The sequence below is a fragment of the Cavia porcellus genome, unplaced genomic scaffold (assembly GCF_034190915.1).
Source record: "Cavia porcellus strain 051 isolate PalLab524CR breed Dunkin Hartley unplaced genomic scaffold, mCavPor4.1 scaffold_9, whole genome shotgun sequence".
Lineage (NCBI taxonomy): Eukaryota > Metazoa > Chordata > Mammalia > Rodentia > Caviidae > Cavia > Cavia porcellus.
In genome coordinates, this window is record NW_026947492.1 from 87,145,786 (window position 1) to 87,160,395 (window position 14,610).

The 14,610-nt window shown below is 38.4% G+C and overlaps 1 protein-coding gene across 1 annotated transcript in view; it reads left to right on the forward strand.

The window, feature by feature from the left end:
- The window catches only part of LOC100728849 (protein kinase C-binding protein NELL1-like), a 510,642-nt gene extending 496,979 nt beyond the window's left edge, over nt 1–13,663 (forward strand). The window contains exon 16 of the mRNA XM_063256784.1: nt 12,220–13,663. Within this exon, the coding sequence (XP_063112854.1) occupies nt 12,220–12,239 (20 nt within the window). The 3' untranslated portion in view covers nt 12,240–13,663. The remainder of the gene's footprint in view (nt 1–12,219) is intronic.
- The last annotated feature ends 947 nt before the right edge of the window (nt 13,664–14,610 follow it).

The window sequence follows — 14,610 nt, forward strand, 5'->3', positions numbered from 1 at the left end:
GAGCTCTTCTGACGATAAGCACATTTGAATACATGCCAGGAAGTCAGCATGATGAGTTTGTCCTGGAGATTAAGCAGCACACGTCTTTCCCTCCAGAACCAGGAAGCAATGCTCCATGTAAGGACCAGAGCTCCCACAAAGTGAACCTCAGCCACTCTCACCAACAAGGTCCCGAGCTCCTCCAGTGACAAGGGTTGAACTCACACTGGGGAAGCCAATCATGATGAGCTCCTATAGAAGAACCAATAGTTCCAAACAGCAACACTTAGAGAATCCCACAGTGCCTCGCTTTTCCACATCTCTGCTTATGCTGGCAGCTTTCCTCAGGTGACCATCTACACTCACCACCATGCTGATTTAATTTAGCTCATGTTAAGTTGACCACCAGTTTTTAATCCATAACGAACTGCAAGCCAGATAGAGCTCACTAAGCATCTGAGTATTATTTATGTTTATATGAACTCATATCATTTCTGAACACCAGATAAAGAATGATTCTAATTGCTTCCCAAAGAAAAGAGAAAGCAGGTGTGTGTCAAGGACAAGGATCTGGATGACACTCACATCCTACTTTGTTATATAAGAAGCTAAAAGAAACTGAAAGTTGTACATAAATTTGAGGACAGGCAGAATATACTATGTCTACCTGAACATCAATCACTTTATGCAATTTATTGCACAAAGATTTGTGCTAGCCCCTAAGTGACGGCGTCCTATTCCAGACCTGGGACTACATTAGCTCTCATAATGAAAAGGAGACTTTGAAGTTGTGACTACACAGACATCCTCAGGGATGGCAGATTTTCTTTGGTTCCTGGTGGCCTTTATATAATCACAGGGTCCTTACTAGAGGCAGAAGAGTTTTACACAGACAAGAGTTTGTGCTAAGCAGAGATGCAAATGTTTGAGTGATACCACTGTAAAAGAAGTAATGAGCCAGGAAATGCAGGGACCTCTAGACACAGAAAACCCAGGGAAATGGATTGTCCATGGGGGCCCGAATGAGATGCAGGGATGCTGACCTATTTATTTTATAATTCTGCCCTGCAGAGTTAGAAGATGAGAGTTGAGTTGCGTGATGTTTGTGTTGATTTACTACAGAGACCATATTCAACACATACAGAGATATTGTGGGGGGAATTTATTTAGGATCTGCAGTTCTGGCCATCCAGATATTAATGGAGCATGAAGATAACTACAATTCTGATATTGTAGCCCTTGCCCAAAAAATTCTGTTTTTTTTCTTTTCTTAGAAAGCTACCAGCAGATGTGCTACTTCTAAAAGCTGGTGTGATTAATGCAGAACAAGAAATTTCCCAAAGTGGGCATCCACACAAGAAGGAAATATGAAAGGACAGCACATATAATCATAGCACACATCTTAGGTCCACTGTAAATCCCCTTCCATAGCCATAATTCTGTCCTGATAATAATGACAAATAAAATTTATGACTAAATATATTGGAACCTAGCAGGGTACGGTGGTGCATAGCTATAATCCCCACACTCAAGAGACTGAGGCAGGAAGGTTGCTTCAAGTTTGAATACAGCCTGGGCTATATAGTGAGCTCAAGGCCAGTCTGCACTACAAAGTGAGATGCTGTCTAAAAAAAAAAAAAAAAACAAATGTTGGGACCTGCTAATATTAGCGGGGGGGGGGATGTCTTGATTTTCCAAACAAAACTGTAGAGAATTTTAAATATCAAAAATCAAGAAATGAACAGTAAGCAAGGAATTTACAAATATGGATATAAAGAAGGGATGACAGAGCTGAAGAGCTGGCTGTGCTGTGAGGGGGAGGATTTCCCACCTTTCTCTGGGTTCCTTTATTGTGTAGGAGTAGAAGTAAACAGTATAGGCAGAAACACACTGACACTATAGATGAGAAACTCTTTCCTTCACTGTGGAGTCCATTTCTCCTTTTCTGATAATTTCATTTTTCTTTGAAAATAAATGTTCCAATGGATTCCTCAGATAACACTGTTACATATGGGTTATGAGTGTGCTTCCTTAGCTGGTTTCCAAGCGCTGCCTTTGTGGAAGCCTGCAGGTTGCCATAGTGTTAGCACCAATCTACTAGGGCTGATTCTATGTTTAACTCCTCATTTTACTCCAGAAACTAGGCTAATTAGTGGCATGCACTACACAGTGGGACTTGATAAATGGAATTCTGGCCAAAAAAATTGAATGCATTCCTAATCATTATCATTTTATGAGCATCATAAATCAAAGTTTAATACGAGAAAGCAGATCATTTTAAAGATTTTCATGAAAAATTTTTTGAAATATTCTTAAGGCATGCTAGGACAAAGTGCCTGTCTCTATTGAGATCTGTACATTGTGTCACCATCAAAGCTTCATACTCTTATTAAGGCACATTTTTAACAAAGTCCTTCTCTACTGAATTAAGGTGTATTCCACAGCTGACTCACTGAATTAATGATCAAAGTTAAAAACACAGGTACCACACTACTACCTATCTGGAGTTGATTTTCTGTCCAGTTGCTCTGCATTCTCAAAGTAGCTGCCAAGTTAATGATAACGATGTGAAACAGTCTATGATGATTATAATTCTTCAGCCTTTTAGTGTGATTATATGATAGGTTTTAATAATTGATGTTTCTTGTATACCCCATTGATTAGACTTACTAAATTACTGCCTGCTTTAACAGAGTAATAAACATCCTAGACTTGGATTTGACGACATATCTTTCTAAAAGTCAATAAGCCTCCATGAATGTAAAGTCATTTCATGTAACAGAATATTCCAGAACATAGTAGTTTACAGTGGCAGTCACTTAATTTCCTCACTCACAGGTCTGCAGATTTGCAGGACTCTTGGCAATAGGCTCAGTAAAAATTACTGGGCTTTGCTTTGTGAAATGGATGGGTCAAGCTGCAAGTGCCTGCTCATTCTCCTGGGACTTGCAGCTACTGAGCATATTCCATGGCAGTGACGGAAGTGTGAGACCAAGCCAAGTTGTGCAAGGACGTTTTCATGATCTGCTTACGATTCATACTCTACTTTTTCATGAGGCAAAGGACAAATTAGTGCTTTTCATTAGTCCAGCCACACATCAAAGGGGGCAGTCAAGGACAAGGTAGAAAAATAAGCTACTTTAAAATTATGATAATAAGGGGTACATTACATTAAAGGAAGTTGATTTTTAAATGAGTGTAGGAGGAACCTGATCAACAAGGATTTGGAAGCAGGGGATCACAAGAGCCAAGAGATATTCCACAAACACTGCCATGGGATCAGCAAGTGAGAACACAGGCAAACACCTGAGGCTCCCAGCTCATGGACTAAGGAAACAGGGCTGGGGAGGGAAGTGCTCCAGAGAGGTCTTGTGCAAGGTGTTGATTCCATGTAAGGCCAGCACAGCTTACCTGGAGGCAGGGAAGCCTGAGGCTGCTCTTGTTCAGCACGGTCAGCAATGAGAAAGCAAGGTGAGCACAAATCACAGAGCTGCTGGCCGTCTCCATGTTTCCACCTCCACGTCCCAGCAGTAGATCCTTCAAGACGTAAGTGCGCTGAATTTCTTTGCCCCCAAACTCAGTAATACAGAAACTGTCTCCTCTCCTTCCTTCCTTTCCTCACTTTCTCCCTCCCTTTTCCTTGTCTTCCTTCTCCTTCACTCCTCCTCTTCCTTCATCTTTCCCTCTCTCTGTCTCCTCGGCCACCTCTCTGTCTCTGTCAGTCTGTCTGTCTCTCTCTCTCTCTTTTCTTTTCTCCCTCTTTCCCTCTCTCTCCCTCTCTCACTGAGGATGTACCTTAGTACCCAGATAAATGAGGCAAGCATTCTCCTGAACTGTGGATACCTCCCAAAACCTATATATATTTTTTTGAAGTCAACTCTAACCTAAAACCTAACACTGAAAGACACTCTGGACAGTCTAATTTTTGGCCTGCATCAAATTGACAGAATATCTAGCACAGGTGAGGAAGGACACTATTCTAACAAGGAGAGCAGAAAATATTTGCCGTGTAATTGCTGAGCAGTAACTTACATTTTTTTCAGTTAATTTCATCTTTGAAGACCAGGATATTGCTCTTGCTCACTAAACTTTAATTATGAAAATGTTAGGGCTGCTTCACTCTTGAGTGAACGTAAGAACAAAACACAGAAGAACATACTTACTTATCCTTGCCTGATAAATTGTAACTGGTCCAGAAACATTGGGTTTTTCCTATGTTAGATGGTCAAAAAATGTTGGACTTTTCCTTTATTGGATTTTTCCTATATCCTTCTTGGATATTTCCTATATCCAAGAAGTGATCGAGGTCTTTCTCTGACCTCTGATCTCTACGACTCCCTGACATAAAGAAGTGCTCATTTTCATTCAGAATCTACTTCCCAGTAATTTCCTGGACACTAAGCCTGTCCAAGCCTCTGTGTGGTGTTGTAGGAGGACTGCACTGATGATCTTACCTTCTTATGGTCTCGAGCAGCTAATGCTGAAGCCACAGACAAAAGGCTGACGAGTGCTCTATCAAAGGTAGGAACTGTAGATTATCTGTTGACCAACTGACAATGGAGTAACTGTCTAGCTTGCACTCCACTGAGAGGGAAGATGGAAAGGTGAGGAGAGGCCATTTACCACTTTCTACGGTGGAGAAGGGTCATGCCAGGCTAATGCCAGAGGGCTCCATTTTCTTAGAGTCTTTACTATAGGTGAGTGTCATCATCTATTGAAAATAAAATTAGCCAACAGCAATACAAATACTTACTGGAAGAGATGTAAGAGGCTTCTGGTGGTATTCATAAGTCTGGAGTCATGAATTGATTTGGAACACTGCTAATTAGTATGACCGTTACTGTTTTTACTTGGACAAAGACTTCAGATGCAAATAATAAAGGATTCGTATTTCAGAAATACACATTCTTTTACTCCTTTCAATATTATTCGCTTTTTAGTAAACATTTTATATTAATCTCCAACAGTTATCTTATTTTACTCAAAATAAGAAACTTCAGTCAGGGGTTTTTTAAAATGAAACAAAAAAGGATAGACATAATATAGAATTAAGAAAAACAGAAATCAACACTAGTTAATATATTGCTTATTATCTTTATCTTAGAGTTACTTGTTCAGGTTACAAGATCTATACATAAAAAGAATTTATGACATAAATACTTTCGCTTCCACAAAGGAAATAAATGACCATCTTTTAAATTTATTTTGCTTCTGTTAAAGATTGTTGGTGATTTTCATGGGGAAAGTACCAAAGTAGGAAGAGAACAGAAATGTGCCTAATTAAAAAAAAAAAAAAAAAAAAAAAACGATAAAATATGGTTTCAGAACCTTTGAAGCCCGTGTGTGTCAAATGATTTAGTGGTTATGGAAGATGTGACAGAATTCCCAAGTGACTTCTTGGTTGTGCTAACCTGTGGATCATCACATCTGGGTGTGTGTGATCCGCTTAGCATTGCTGATAGCAATAGTAACCTCACACTCATTCCCACTGTAAATCTTCACAGCACAGAGTCTGGTTCATGGCCAGCATCCAGGCTCTGGTGTCAGCTTATTCATTTGCACTCTCTGATCCTAAGATTCCAGTGACATATTATTTTTAAGGCACTGGTGTAAGTTAGTTTTAAAATCTGTTCATGTACGAAGAAAAAAAAAGAATGCAATCATAATGAAAATGACTTAAAATATCTTTAAGAGGATTGTACAAAACTCATGGGCTTATAAACCACAGAATGATGAAAAACAGATGTGGTATTTTTATGCAATGGAGTAGTTCTCAGCTGTAAAGAAGAAGAGTCTTGCAGCTTTTATAGGTAAATGGAGGTAATTTGAAATGATACTCGTAAGTGAAATAAATCAAACTCACATTTGTAAACATCATACTGTTTCCCTATTATAAAAAAAACTGAAAGAGTAATAAGATCCAAAATATGCAATAGATATTGGGCTAGTGAAAGGGAAAGAGAGTGCTCAAAAGGAAAGAACAGCTGGGATAGGGGAAAGGAGAGAAGGAGAAAGGCAAAAGAATATATGTATGTAGGTATGCATACATACACATGTGTATATACATATGCAAGAGAAAAACTATACTACTAATCTCTGTTAGTGTATTCAAAAGAACAGTTTGTGCTTTTATTGTTTGATTGTTTGATCATTTTCTCTTGCCTAAATCTTGTAACCTGAACAGCTGCGTCTAAGATCACAACATGCAATATGTTAAATAATAATAACACCTACAATATTTTGAAATTCTACAATATTTTGAATATTTTTTGAAATTATGTTTGTTTTCTATCCTTCTTTGTGTTTTGCTTTTTAAAATTTAAAAAAAAACCCTCATGGGTTTTAATGTTAAAGTAACACTGACAAATTAGAAAGAATGTGAAATTATGTAAATGTCTTAATTAATTTTAAATCATGGGTGTAAATGTGAGTTTCCTAGATACCTTTTAATGTTGGGGGAGGGATTTTTTTCCTTCATTATGACCAGCGTATGAGTCTGACACCCTGTCTTCTATAAGCGTAGCAGTTATGTCAGCAAAAGGGGCTTTAGCTCTGTTTTGGCTTAAACACCCCAACTTCAATGCAGTGCGTGGCAAAAATATAACTTGCTATTCCAAACAAGTTTGCTCTTCCAAACCCACACATTCCTAGCAGCATCAGCTTTGAAATTCAAATGCCAGATAATTTGAAAATCATTTTTTAGGAGGGAAATATTTCGGGAAGCATTCTCTCTTGCCCGACTGGATTGATGATAAAGCCTTTGTATATTTACTGGTTGGAAAAGGCAGGGATCAGGAAAGTCCCCCATCGCTAAGATAAAATGGGTATCTTGTTCTTTTTGGGATTTGAGTCCCTGCTAAGATTTCACAGAGCATCTTTGCTAGGAACCTTAAAACCTCAAAAGGCTACTGCTGCTGCAGATCCAGGAGCGAATCATAGCATTTACATTATCTTCCTTAATCCTATGATTTGTTGATCTCTAAAATGGCAAGAAGAGCCTGTCCCTTTTTTAGAGGTTTGTGGTAAAGATTAAATAACAAACAGAGTTTCTGCACAGGACTTGGAATATCTTAGACATGTGTTACATGTTTAAGTTTTCTGTACATTTTTCCAGGTGCCGGGCTTGCTTGATTACCAGAAAACTGCATGAATTCATAAGCAGGTACATGGAAGATAAGAGAAATCATTGGTATTGAAAGTAAACATGATACCTATCTAATTACTCTGCTGTTAAAGTGATTTATTGACTACATTTCACCTTTCTGATTAAAAGCTTATTTAAAATATATTTTTAATTATTCTGCATGCCTTTGGTTAATTTACTATATATTGATATTTTAGGCACATTTCAGGTTTTTTTAAATTTTAGCTAAAGACTTCTGCCATGCATAAAATTTTATATTATGCATAAAATTTATATTATCTTATAAATAATGAGTGTGCTTTGACATCTTTAAGTATAAGCATGTTTATTTTTCCCCCTAGGGTATGCAAGTTGGGAAACTAAACACCTTTGACTACCTCCTCTAAAAATGTCTGTATGAAGTCCTAAATTTGTTAGTTTAGTTTAATTTTGAGATTTTTTTTTCCCCCTTAGGGCAATGTGAGGTTTAAGCAAACTGGTTTTTAGGGAAAGTGTTGTTTCTAATGAAAGGCTCACTCATGGAGTCTGCTTACAGAGAACCCAGGAGTCCAGGGATTCAGTGTTTTACTGCTTAGGCCCTAGAAATTGATTTCTGGGTGAAGTGGGCTCACCAGTGAGATATCAAGCACGTCCCAGGATTAAAAATGGTGAAAGAGGACGTGTCCTGACTGCAGCATAAACAGCGGGAATGTTGCCAGACCTCAGGAGTGTGCTTGTCCCACAGCCCACAGGCTCCTGCAGTGCCCCATTTCCTTCCCTGCTGGTCACCTGGGTCCTTATGATGAGTCCTCACCCAACCCCAAACCGAGCAACGTCAGTACAGAGGAGCGCTTTCACTCCCTGGCCTGCAACGGTCTGCAATACTTGAGTCCTCAATCCATTCTGAGACAAGTAAGAAAAGCAAAACGCTGTACAGAGTGATGAGCAAACTGTGATTTCCCAGGTCACAGCACATCCAGCCTGATTCTTTCACCTGCAGAGGGGACTGTCTTATAATTTAAAGGCACTGTTGATCCCAAAGCATGATAGAGACACCTGCTTCACTCCTGCTGATAGCAGGCAGGTGACTTCTTCACTCCCGTTCTTCTATATTTCAGTGACACTAACATCTCACCTCTCAAGGAAGCCTAGCCTGGCCTCCCTATTTAATATGTTTCTCCTTGCCTCATGCCTCAGACTACCAGTCCCCATTACCTATTCTCTATTTTCTTTCTCAGAAAATCCTTTCTCTCTCTGTAATTTGCTATGCGATCTGAAATACGTGCTCCCCTGGGTAGATCTGTTGATTTGTTTCATTCACTGATTTTTCCCAGGTGCTTTCAGTAGAGTCAACCTGTGGTAAGATCCAACCCACATTTACTACACATGGGAGCAGAAGATACTTGGGGAGTAGCTCTTGTTCTTATGGTCTAAGGCAGCAGCTACAATTTAAACATTTCACATGGCTTCACCACAAGGCTGGAAAAGCAAGAGCCTGATTACTACAAAATAAACTCATCCGCATTCTAGCATTCTCATCAGAAGGAGTTTGGCCAGAGTGGCCAGCTCCAGGGCTTCATTTTTTGTGTGTTGGGGTCCTCTCCTGGCTCTGCTCTCTCTCTTCTGCCTTTGTTTTTTCACCTTCTTTCTCAGTTTTTCATGCTTACCTGTGCAACGCCTTGCACCATTAGCTGTCTTGACAGAATAAAATTTCACATTTATGGATTTGGTACTAAATTCAGAATGCTTGTTTTGTGTAATCTTGATTGTATTTTCTAGCTGGATTGTATACTGAACTCAACACTCCTCTGAATCTTCTTTGTAGCTCTGTTGTGTGAATGAATAAGAACTTATGTGAATCACATATAACAGTGCCCAGCATGTAGTAAACTCCCCAGGATAAAATGAAAGTTACTTTATTTTTGGCCCTAGTGGACTATAAATTTATTTAGTGTAAGAATTGCCAGGCTTCTCATTTGTTCCGTGTCTCCTTTGGGTCATAATAGTAGTGATATACAGTATTTGCTCAATGATTTTTTGACTTCTCAGTGCACTATCTGGTTTGTCTTAACTACAGTAAAGGCAAACTCGTTCATGATGTCCCAGAAGATATCTACAAAACTATAAAGCAAAAATGAATTTCACAGACTATGAATGTATTAGTTCTATCGCAGTAGGCTTCTATATCTGCTTTTCACTTTATTCAGTTTCAGTTACCTATAGTCCACCCAACCTGAAATTACTAAGTGGGAAACTCCAGAAATAAACAATCTGTAAGTTTTATATTGTACATCTTTCTGAGTAGCATGATGAAATCTTGCACTATCTTACCTTGCCCTGTCCTGTCCCAAATACAAACCATCCCTTTGCTCAGCATATCCACACTGTAGTGCCACCTGCATGTTAGCCCTTAGCTGACACCTCAGTAATTAGATTGATTTAAGATCTTGCAGGGCCTGTGTATCAATAACTTTTATTTTATTTAATAATGGTACAAAAGAACAAAAGCTGGGAATGCCGAAGACCAACCATAAGGTGCTGCCTCTAAGAGAAAAGGTGAGAGTTATTGCCTCAATGAGGAAATAAAAAAACTGAATGTGAAAGTTATTAAAATCTGAGGTAAGAACAAATTCTCTATCTTTGAATTTACGTAGAGGAAAATAAAGTCATGACAGTTTTACTGTCACACCTGAAAGTGAAAAAAATACCAGAACAGTCCATGATAAGTTCTTATTTAAAATGGAAAAAGCAATAATACACACACACATATGCACATGCGTACACACACATATATGTAACTTGGTGCTATTCATGGCTTCAGTTATTTTCTGAGGGTCTTGGGCTGGGGCTCTTTGGATATATCCTCTGTGGTTAAGGGAAACTACTGTTTACTTACAGTTTTTTAAAAAACTCAGAGTAAAATTACTTCATATTGTTGGTTCTTAGCACCATTAACTTCTTGGTCCTCTACTTTAAACCGCATATATTTGTTTTTTGTCCATTTGGGTTTGTCAGTGAGGTTCCAATCAGTCACGTTAAAGGACTTACTACCTTGCGTAAGTATCACCGGTCTAGGCTACTTGATAATTTTTTATGTGTCACTCACCAGTTGCTCGTTCTACTCTTTTATTGCATTAGCATCAATAAAGACAAAGGTTTTTTCACAATTTCAGCCATCTAGTGAAAATTACGGACTTCTCCTTGAAGATAATACAGGATCAGTGGACATATATACTGTGTTTTAAATTTTTTGTTCCTATTTTCCATTTCTTGTAGCTGTGGAATTTCTGGAAACTTCTCTACCCATCACTAGTTTGTCATAAACTACTGAAGTGGGTCTAGGGATTTGCTGACACTGTGTACCATTTTTGGACTTGATGGGTTTAAAAGTCATTCTCAGACCTGTTTTAAACCCCTCTGCTGGTGTCCCCCATATGAGCTGTCTCTTCACCTCTTACCTTGGCAGGATTTTCAAATTTTCCCCTTTTCAAAAGACCCAAGTAATAGTTAAAAGTATGCTTTATTTTGAGAACTTCAGCCTTGATTTTGGTCAGCCTTCCAAACTGTTCATGTTTGTGTTCACAGTCCAATGGGTTAATTTTGCTCTATTTAAATATAAAATAAGTGAAAAGAAAAACATTTAAGTGAAAGTCTTCTGAAAAGAGAAAAAGTTTTATTCTGCCTATTGTTTATACAAAATAGAACATTTTATTCACTATTGTGGAAAAGGTTTATTCAAAATGTGTAACTTTTCATAATTTAATAATTTGATGGATTCACTAAACTTGGCATTAAAATGGAGACTGCTTCAGCATATATAATTATTGATATTTAACTTAAACATATTTTTCCTGCCTCTTTACCTGTTCCTCACCTAATTAAACATAATGAGGAACACAGCTTTTATGCTACATCAATGCCTCCCTTTGAGACTCTGCAGCATAAGCAGCCCACGCTGCCTCTGTACGTTTGCATGGCGACTATGAATTGTTAACACTCCTTTTTCCCTTTGTCCACTCCGCTTCCTGTTGGTAACAATGCTCATAATGTCTCAATCCAAAGAAATTATTTAGCCTTACTGAGCTGATTCATGGGAGATGGGGCCACAGAATATGGAAGAAAATTACCTAGACCAGCCCTATCTGATACGTTTTAAGATTGGGCTAAGATGCAGACAAAGCTGCATGGAATTTAAGGAATTATGGCTCAAGTGTTAAAGGTGGGTGTCTGAGGTCAGGCAAGGCTCACAATCCACAGGTGACTGTCCATATGGGCAAGTCCACTGAAGATAACTAGACTTAAACACTAGTGAATGACTATGACAGAACAAGAGAAAGCAGGAAGTTTCTACAGACAGTGAGGCATCAACCATACTGCAAGACTCCATTGTTGGTACAGAATACCAATCCTGGATGCTATATATGCATAGGAGGTGACCAGTCACCAGAACAAGACAGGCTAAGCCCAAAGGACAGAGGTATACAGGAACAGAGCTTGGATGAGTTGAAATGAATTATGCCTCCTAATTCCTAATTATATCCCCTAATGGTTTCAGTCCATTCCATTCTTCAAAGAAGTAAGAAATTTATTAGACCTTCCTGTTCTTTCTGAAATATTCCTAGGGCCACCCATTGCTGATCTTTTTAGCACTGAATACTGCCATTTTGTCAGTCTCTTGTTATACCACTTTTTATGACTGACTCACAACTTTTTGACTGTCAAAATTTTAGCTGCACATTCTTTGGGATGAAGATAAAATGAGACTGTAATGATTGATAGATTGTGTCAACTTGAGGAGTTTAGAAATTTAATGAACCAAATCAGCAGGGGGCCGGGGTTCTCTCTTTGTAAGTATCCAGAGCCTGTGCAAGAGGAGGGTACAGAGATGCTGTGAGTGCTACACTAGCCCTAGGGCGAGTAGCCTGCTTACAGTAGAAGTGAGGAGAAGAGGCTTGCTCTCCCCCACATTTGCTCTTGCTGCTTTCCCTGTCTTCTGCTGCCTTGAAGTGTTGCCCTGTGCCATGTGCCCCCCTGCCTTGGAGTCAACTGATTACTAACTGAAACCACCACCAACTGTTAACTAAATAAATATTTCTTTCTTTAATTTTGGGCAACAGGTATTTTGTCACAGCAATGAGAGAAAAGTAACTAGGACAGAGACCTACTCACTGCCTGCTTAAGGAGAGTTCATGCTACCCTGGGGAGATAAGACCAGAATAAAGGAGGAATCATGTCACTGAAAGAGCACTGCTGGCGTCTGGAGCACAACAGTTGTGAAACTGTCTATTACTTCACTGGTGAAGTGTCTTCGGAGCTGAAGAACTGTGGTTCAAGGCTGAAGTAACAAGCAACACCCTGTACTGAAGAGTGAAGGAGAATAAGGGGAGCAAAAGGCCTGCGGATTTGGTGAGAACAAAAAATCCCTCAGGAGCGAAACAAGCCTCACCTTTGAGAGAGCACTTTGTGCAGAGGCCATAGGGTGCTGTGACTGCGATGCTGGAGAGAAGAGTCTACAGCTCTGCTTCACTGCCTGTAGGGAAGAATTATCTTAGAGACTTTCACCTCCCAGCAATCTTTCCTGGAACATATTGTTGGAGATCTGTGAAACTTGTGAAAAGCATGAATTATAGCTGTTATCTATGCTTAGTTCATAGAGCCTGCTGTGTTTTAGCAAAATGTTTGAAGCTCCTTTATTTAATGTTTTCATCTAACCTCCCACATCTCACCCACTAAGATCCCATCCAGCACTGGCACTGAAGTAGTTATGTTCTCCAGGACACAAGTTTGCTTTGCCTTGTTAAGTTTTGGCTCATTTTATGTCTTCTGTCACAGATGTGTGCCTTCAGCTGTCTTTCAGAAAAGTGCCTGCTTTTGAAATTACTGCTGTTGTGCTGTGTGTGTGTGTGTGTGTGTGTGTGTGTGTGTGTGTGAGAGAGAGAGAGAGAGAGAGAAAGAATAGAGGCAGAAGCAGAAACAGAGACAGAGACAGAAACAGATGGAGACATACGAAGACAAGAGAATTTATTTAATAATGGAATTAATTTTTTTCTCACTTAACAGAATGTTAGGAATATAATATTAGACAATTACCAGTAAACCTACATTTGTCATTGCCCTAGACATTTGCTTACCGGTGAACGTAGAAGAATAATTTTTCTGTTTACCAGCTTTACTAGTAAAGTAGTTTTACTTATCCTTATTCTTTTGCTTTGCACATTTCTGACTCTCTTCAGATAGAATTCTGGAGGTAACACTGTTCTCCTGGTATACACAGCTTTAATTATCATTTTGCTGGAATCCAAATGGTCTCCCTCTGGATACACACTGGTTCTCTTACATCTATTTGTGCTCCCTCCAGCTGATAAGAGATGTGTATTTCAGTGCTGTGAATGTTCATTATTTTGGATCTTTGCTAATATGTCACTGGAAATTAAATTAGCAGTGGTTTTTCTTGATCATTAAATAATGTGAATTATTCATCTTAAAAAGTTAAAATTACTTTTAATTTTCTATGTATTTTCTTGACATTTTGTTTGAATTTATTCCACAAAGTAAATATCTATATTTTCCAATTTGACCTGATAGTCATTGAAAGTTATCTTACATTTCTTCTGTCATTGAAATATATTTTAATTATTATTTCAAGTGCTGTAAAATATTGGCCAAATCCATATGAAAAGTTTACATATATATATGTAATCATATATGTACATATATAAATATATGTACTCAATCATATTAATATTCATACTTAATTTAAACATTTTGTTACAGTCTAATTGAGATAGAAAAAACTCAGGTAGTACTTTTGTTGTATAGACTGATAGGCGTTTTATAGGGCTGCACCCGGGCAGCCCTCAACACAATCAGTGTAAGGAAGCAATCAGTTCTCAACTGTTCTCATCCTTGTTGTAATCTCTCAGTTTTCTCAGGTTCTAATTTAATTTTAAAAAAAACTCACTCTATTTCTATATATTCTATTGCTTTCTGTTTTCTGAAGTTTTCTGTAGGAGGAATCACAATATTCACTCTTTTAGTCTGATATAGAATAATCATTTGCTATTATATGAATTATTTACAGCAGTAGTTTATTACTTTTAGTGTGCAGTCTTATTGTATTATGTGGCTATTTCATAACTTCACAAAGTGTTCCCTTACAAGGAAGCATTTTTGCTGGTTTTTGCCAGTTACTTGGAGAGCCCTGATGGCAGTTTATGACTGTAGCTGTGTGTGGACAGGCACTTTTTTTCTCTCTGGGTTAAATACCTAGTGATGGAATGGCTAAATCCTAATAATGTTGGTGAATGTTTAACTTTCAAAGAACTTCCTCTTTTTCTAAACTGGTGACATTGTTTTACATTCCCAACAGCAGTGTGTAAGTTCTGTTTCTTGTTAACTCCCAGGAAGCGTGCGGCAGTCTGTAATTTTGGCCATTCTAATAGGTGTTTAGCAGTAACTTGTTTTCTTAGGTGTAGATTTTATCTGATGACTAAATAATGTTTGGCATC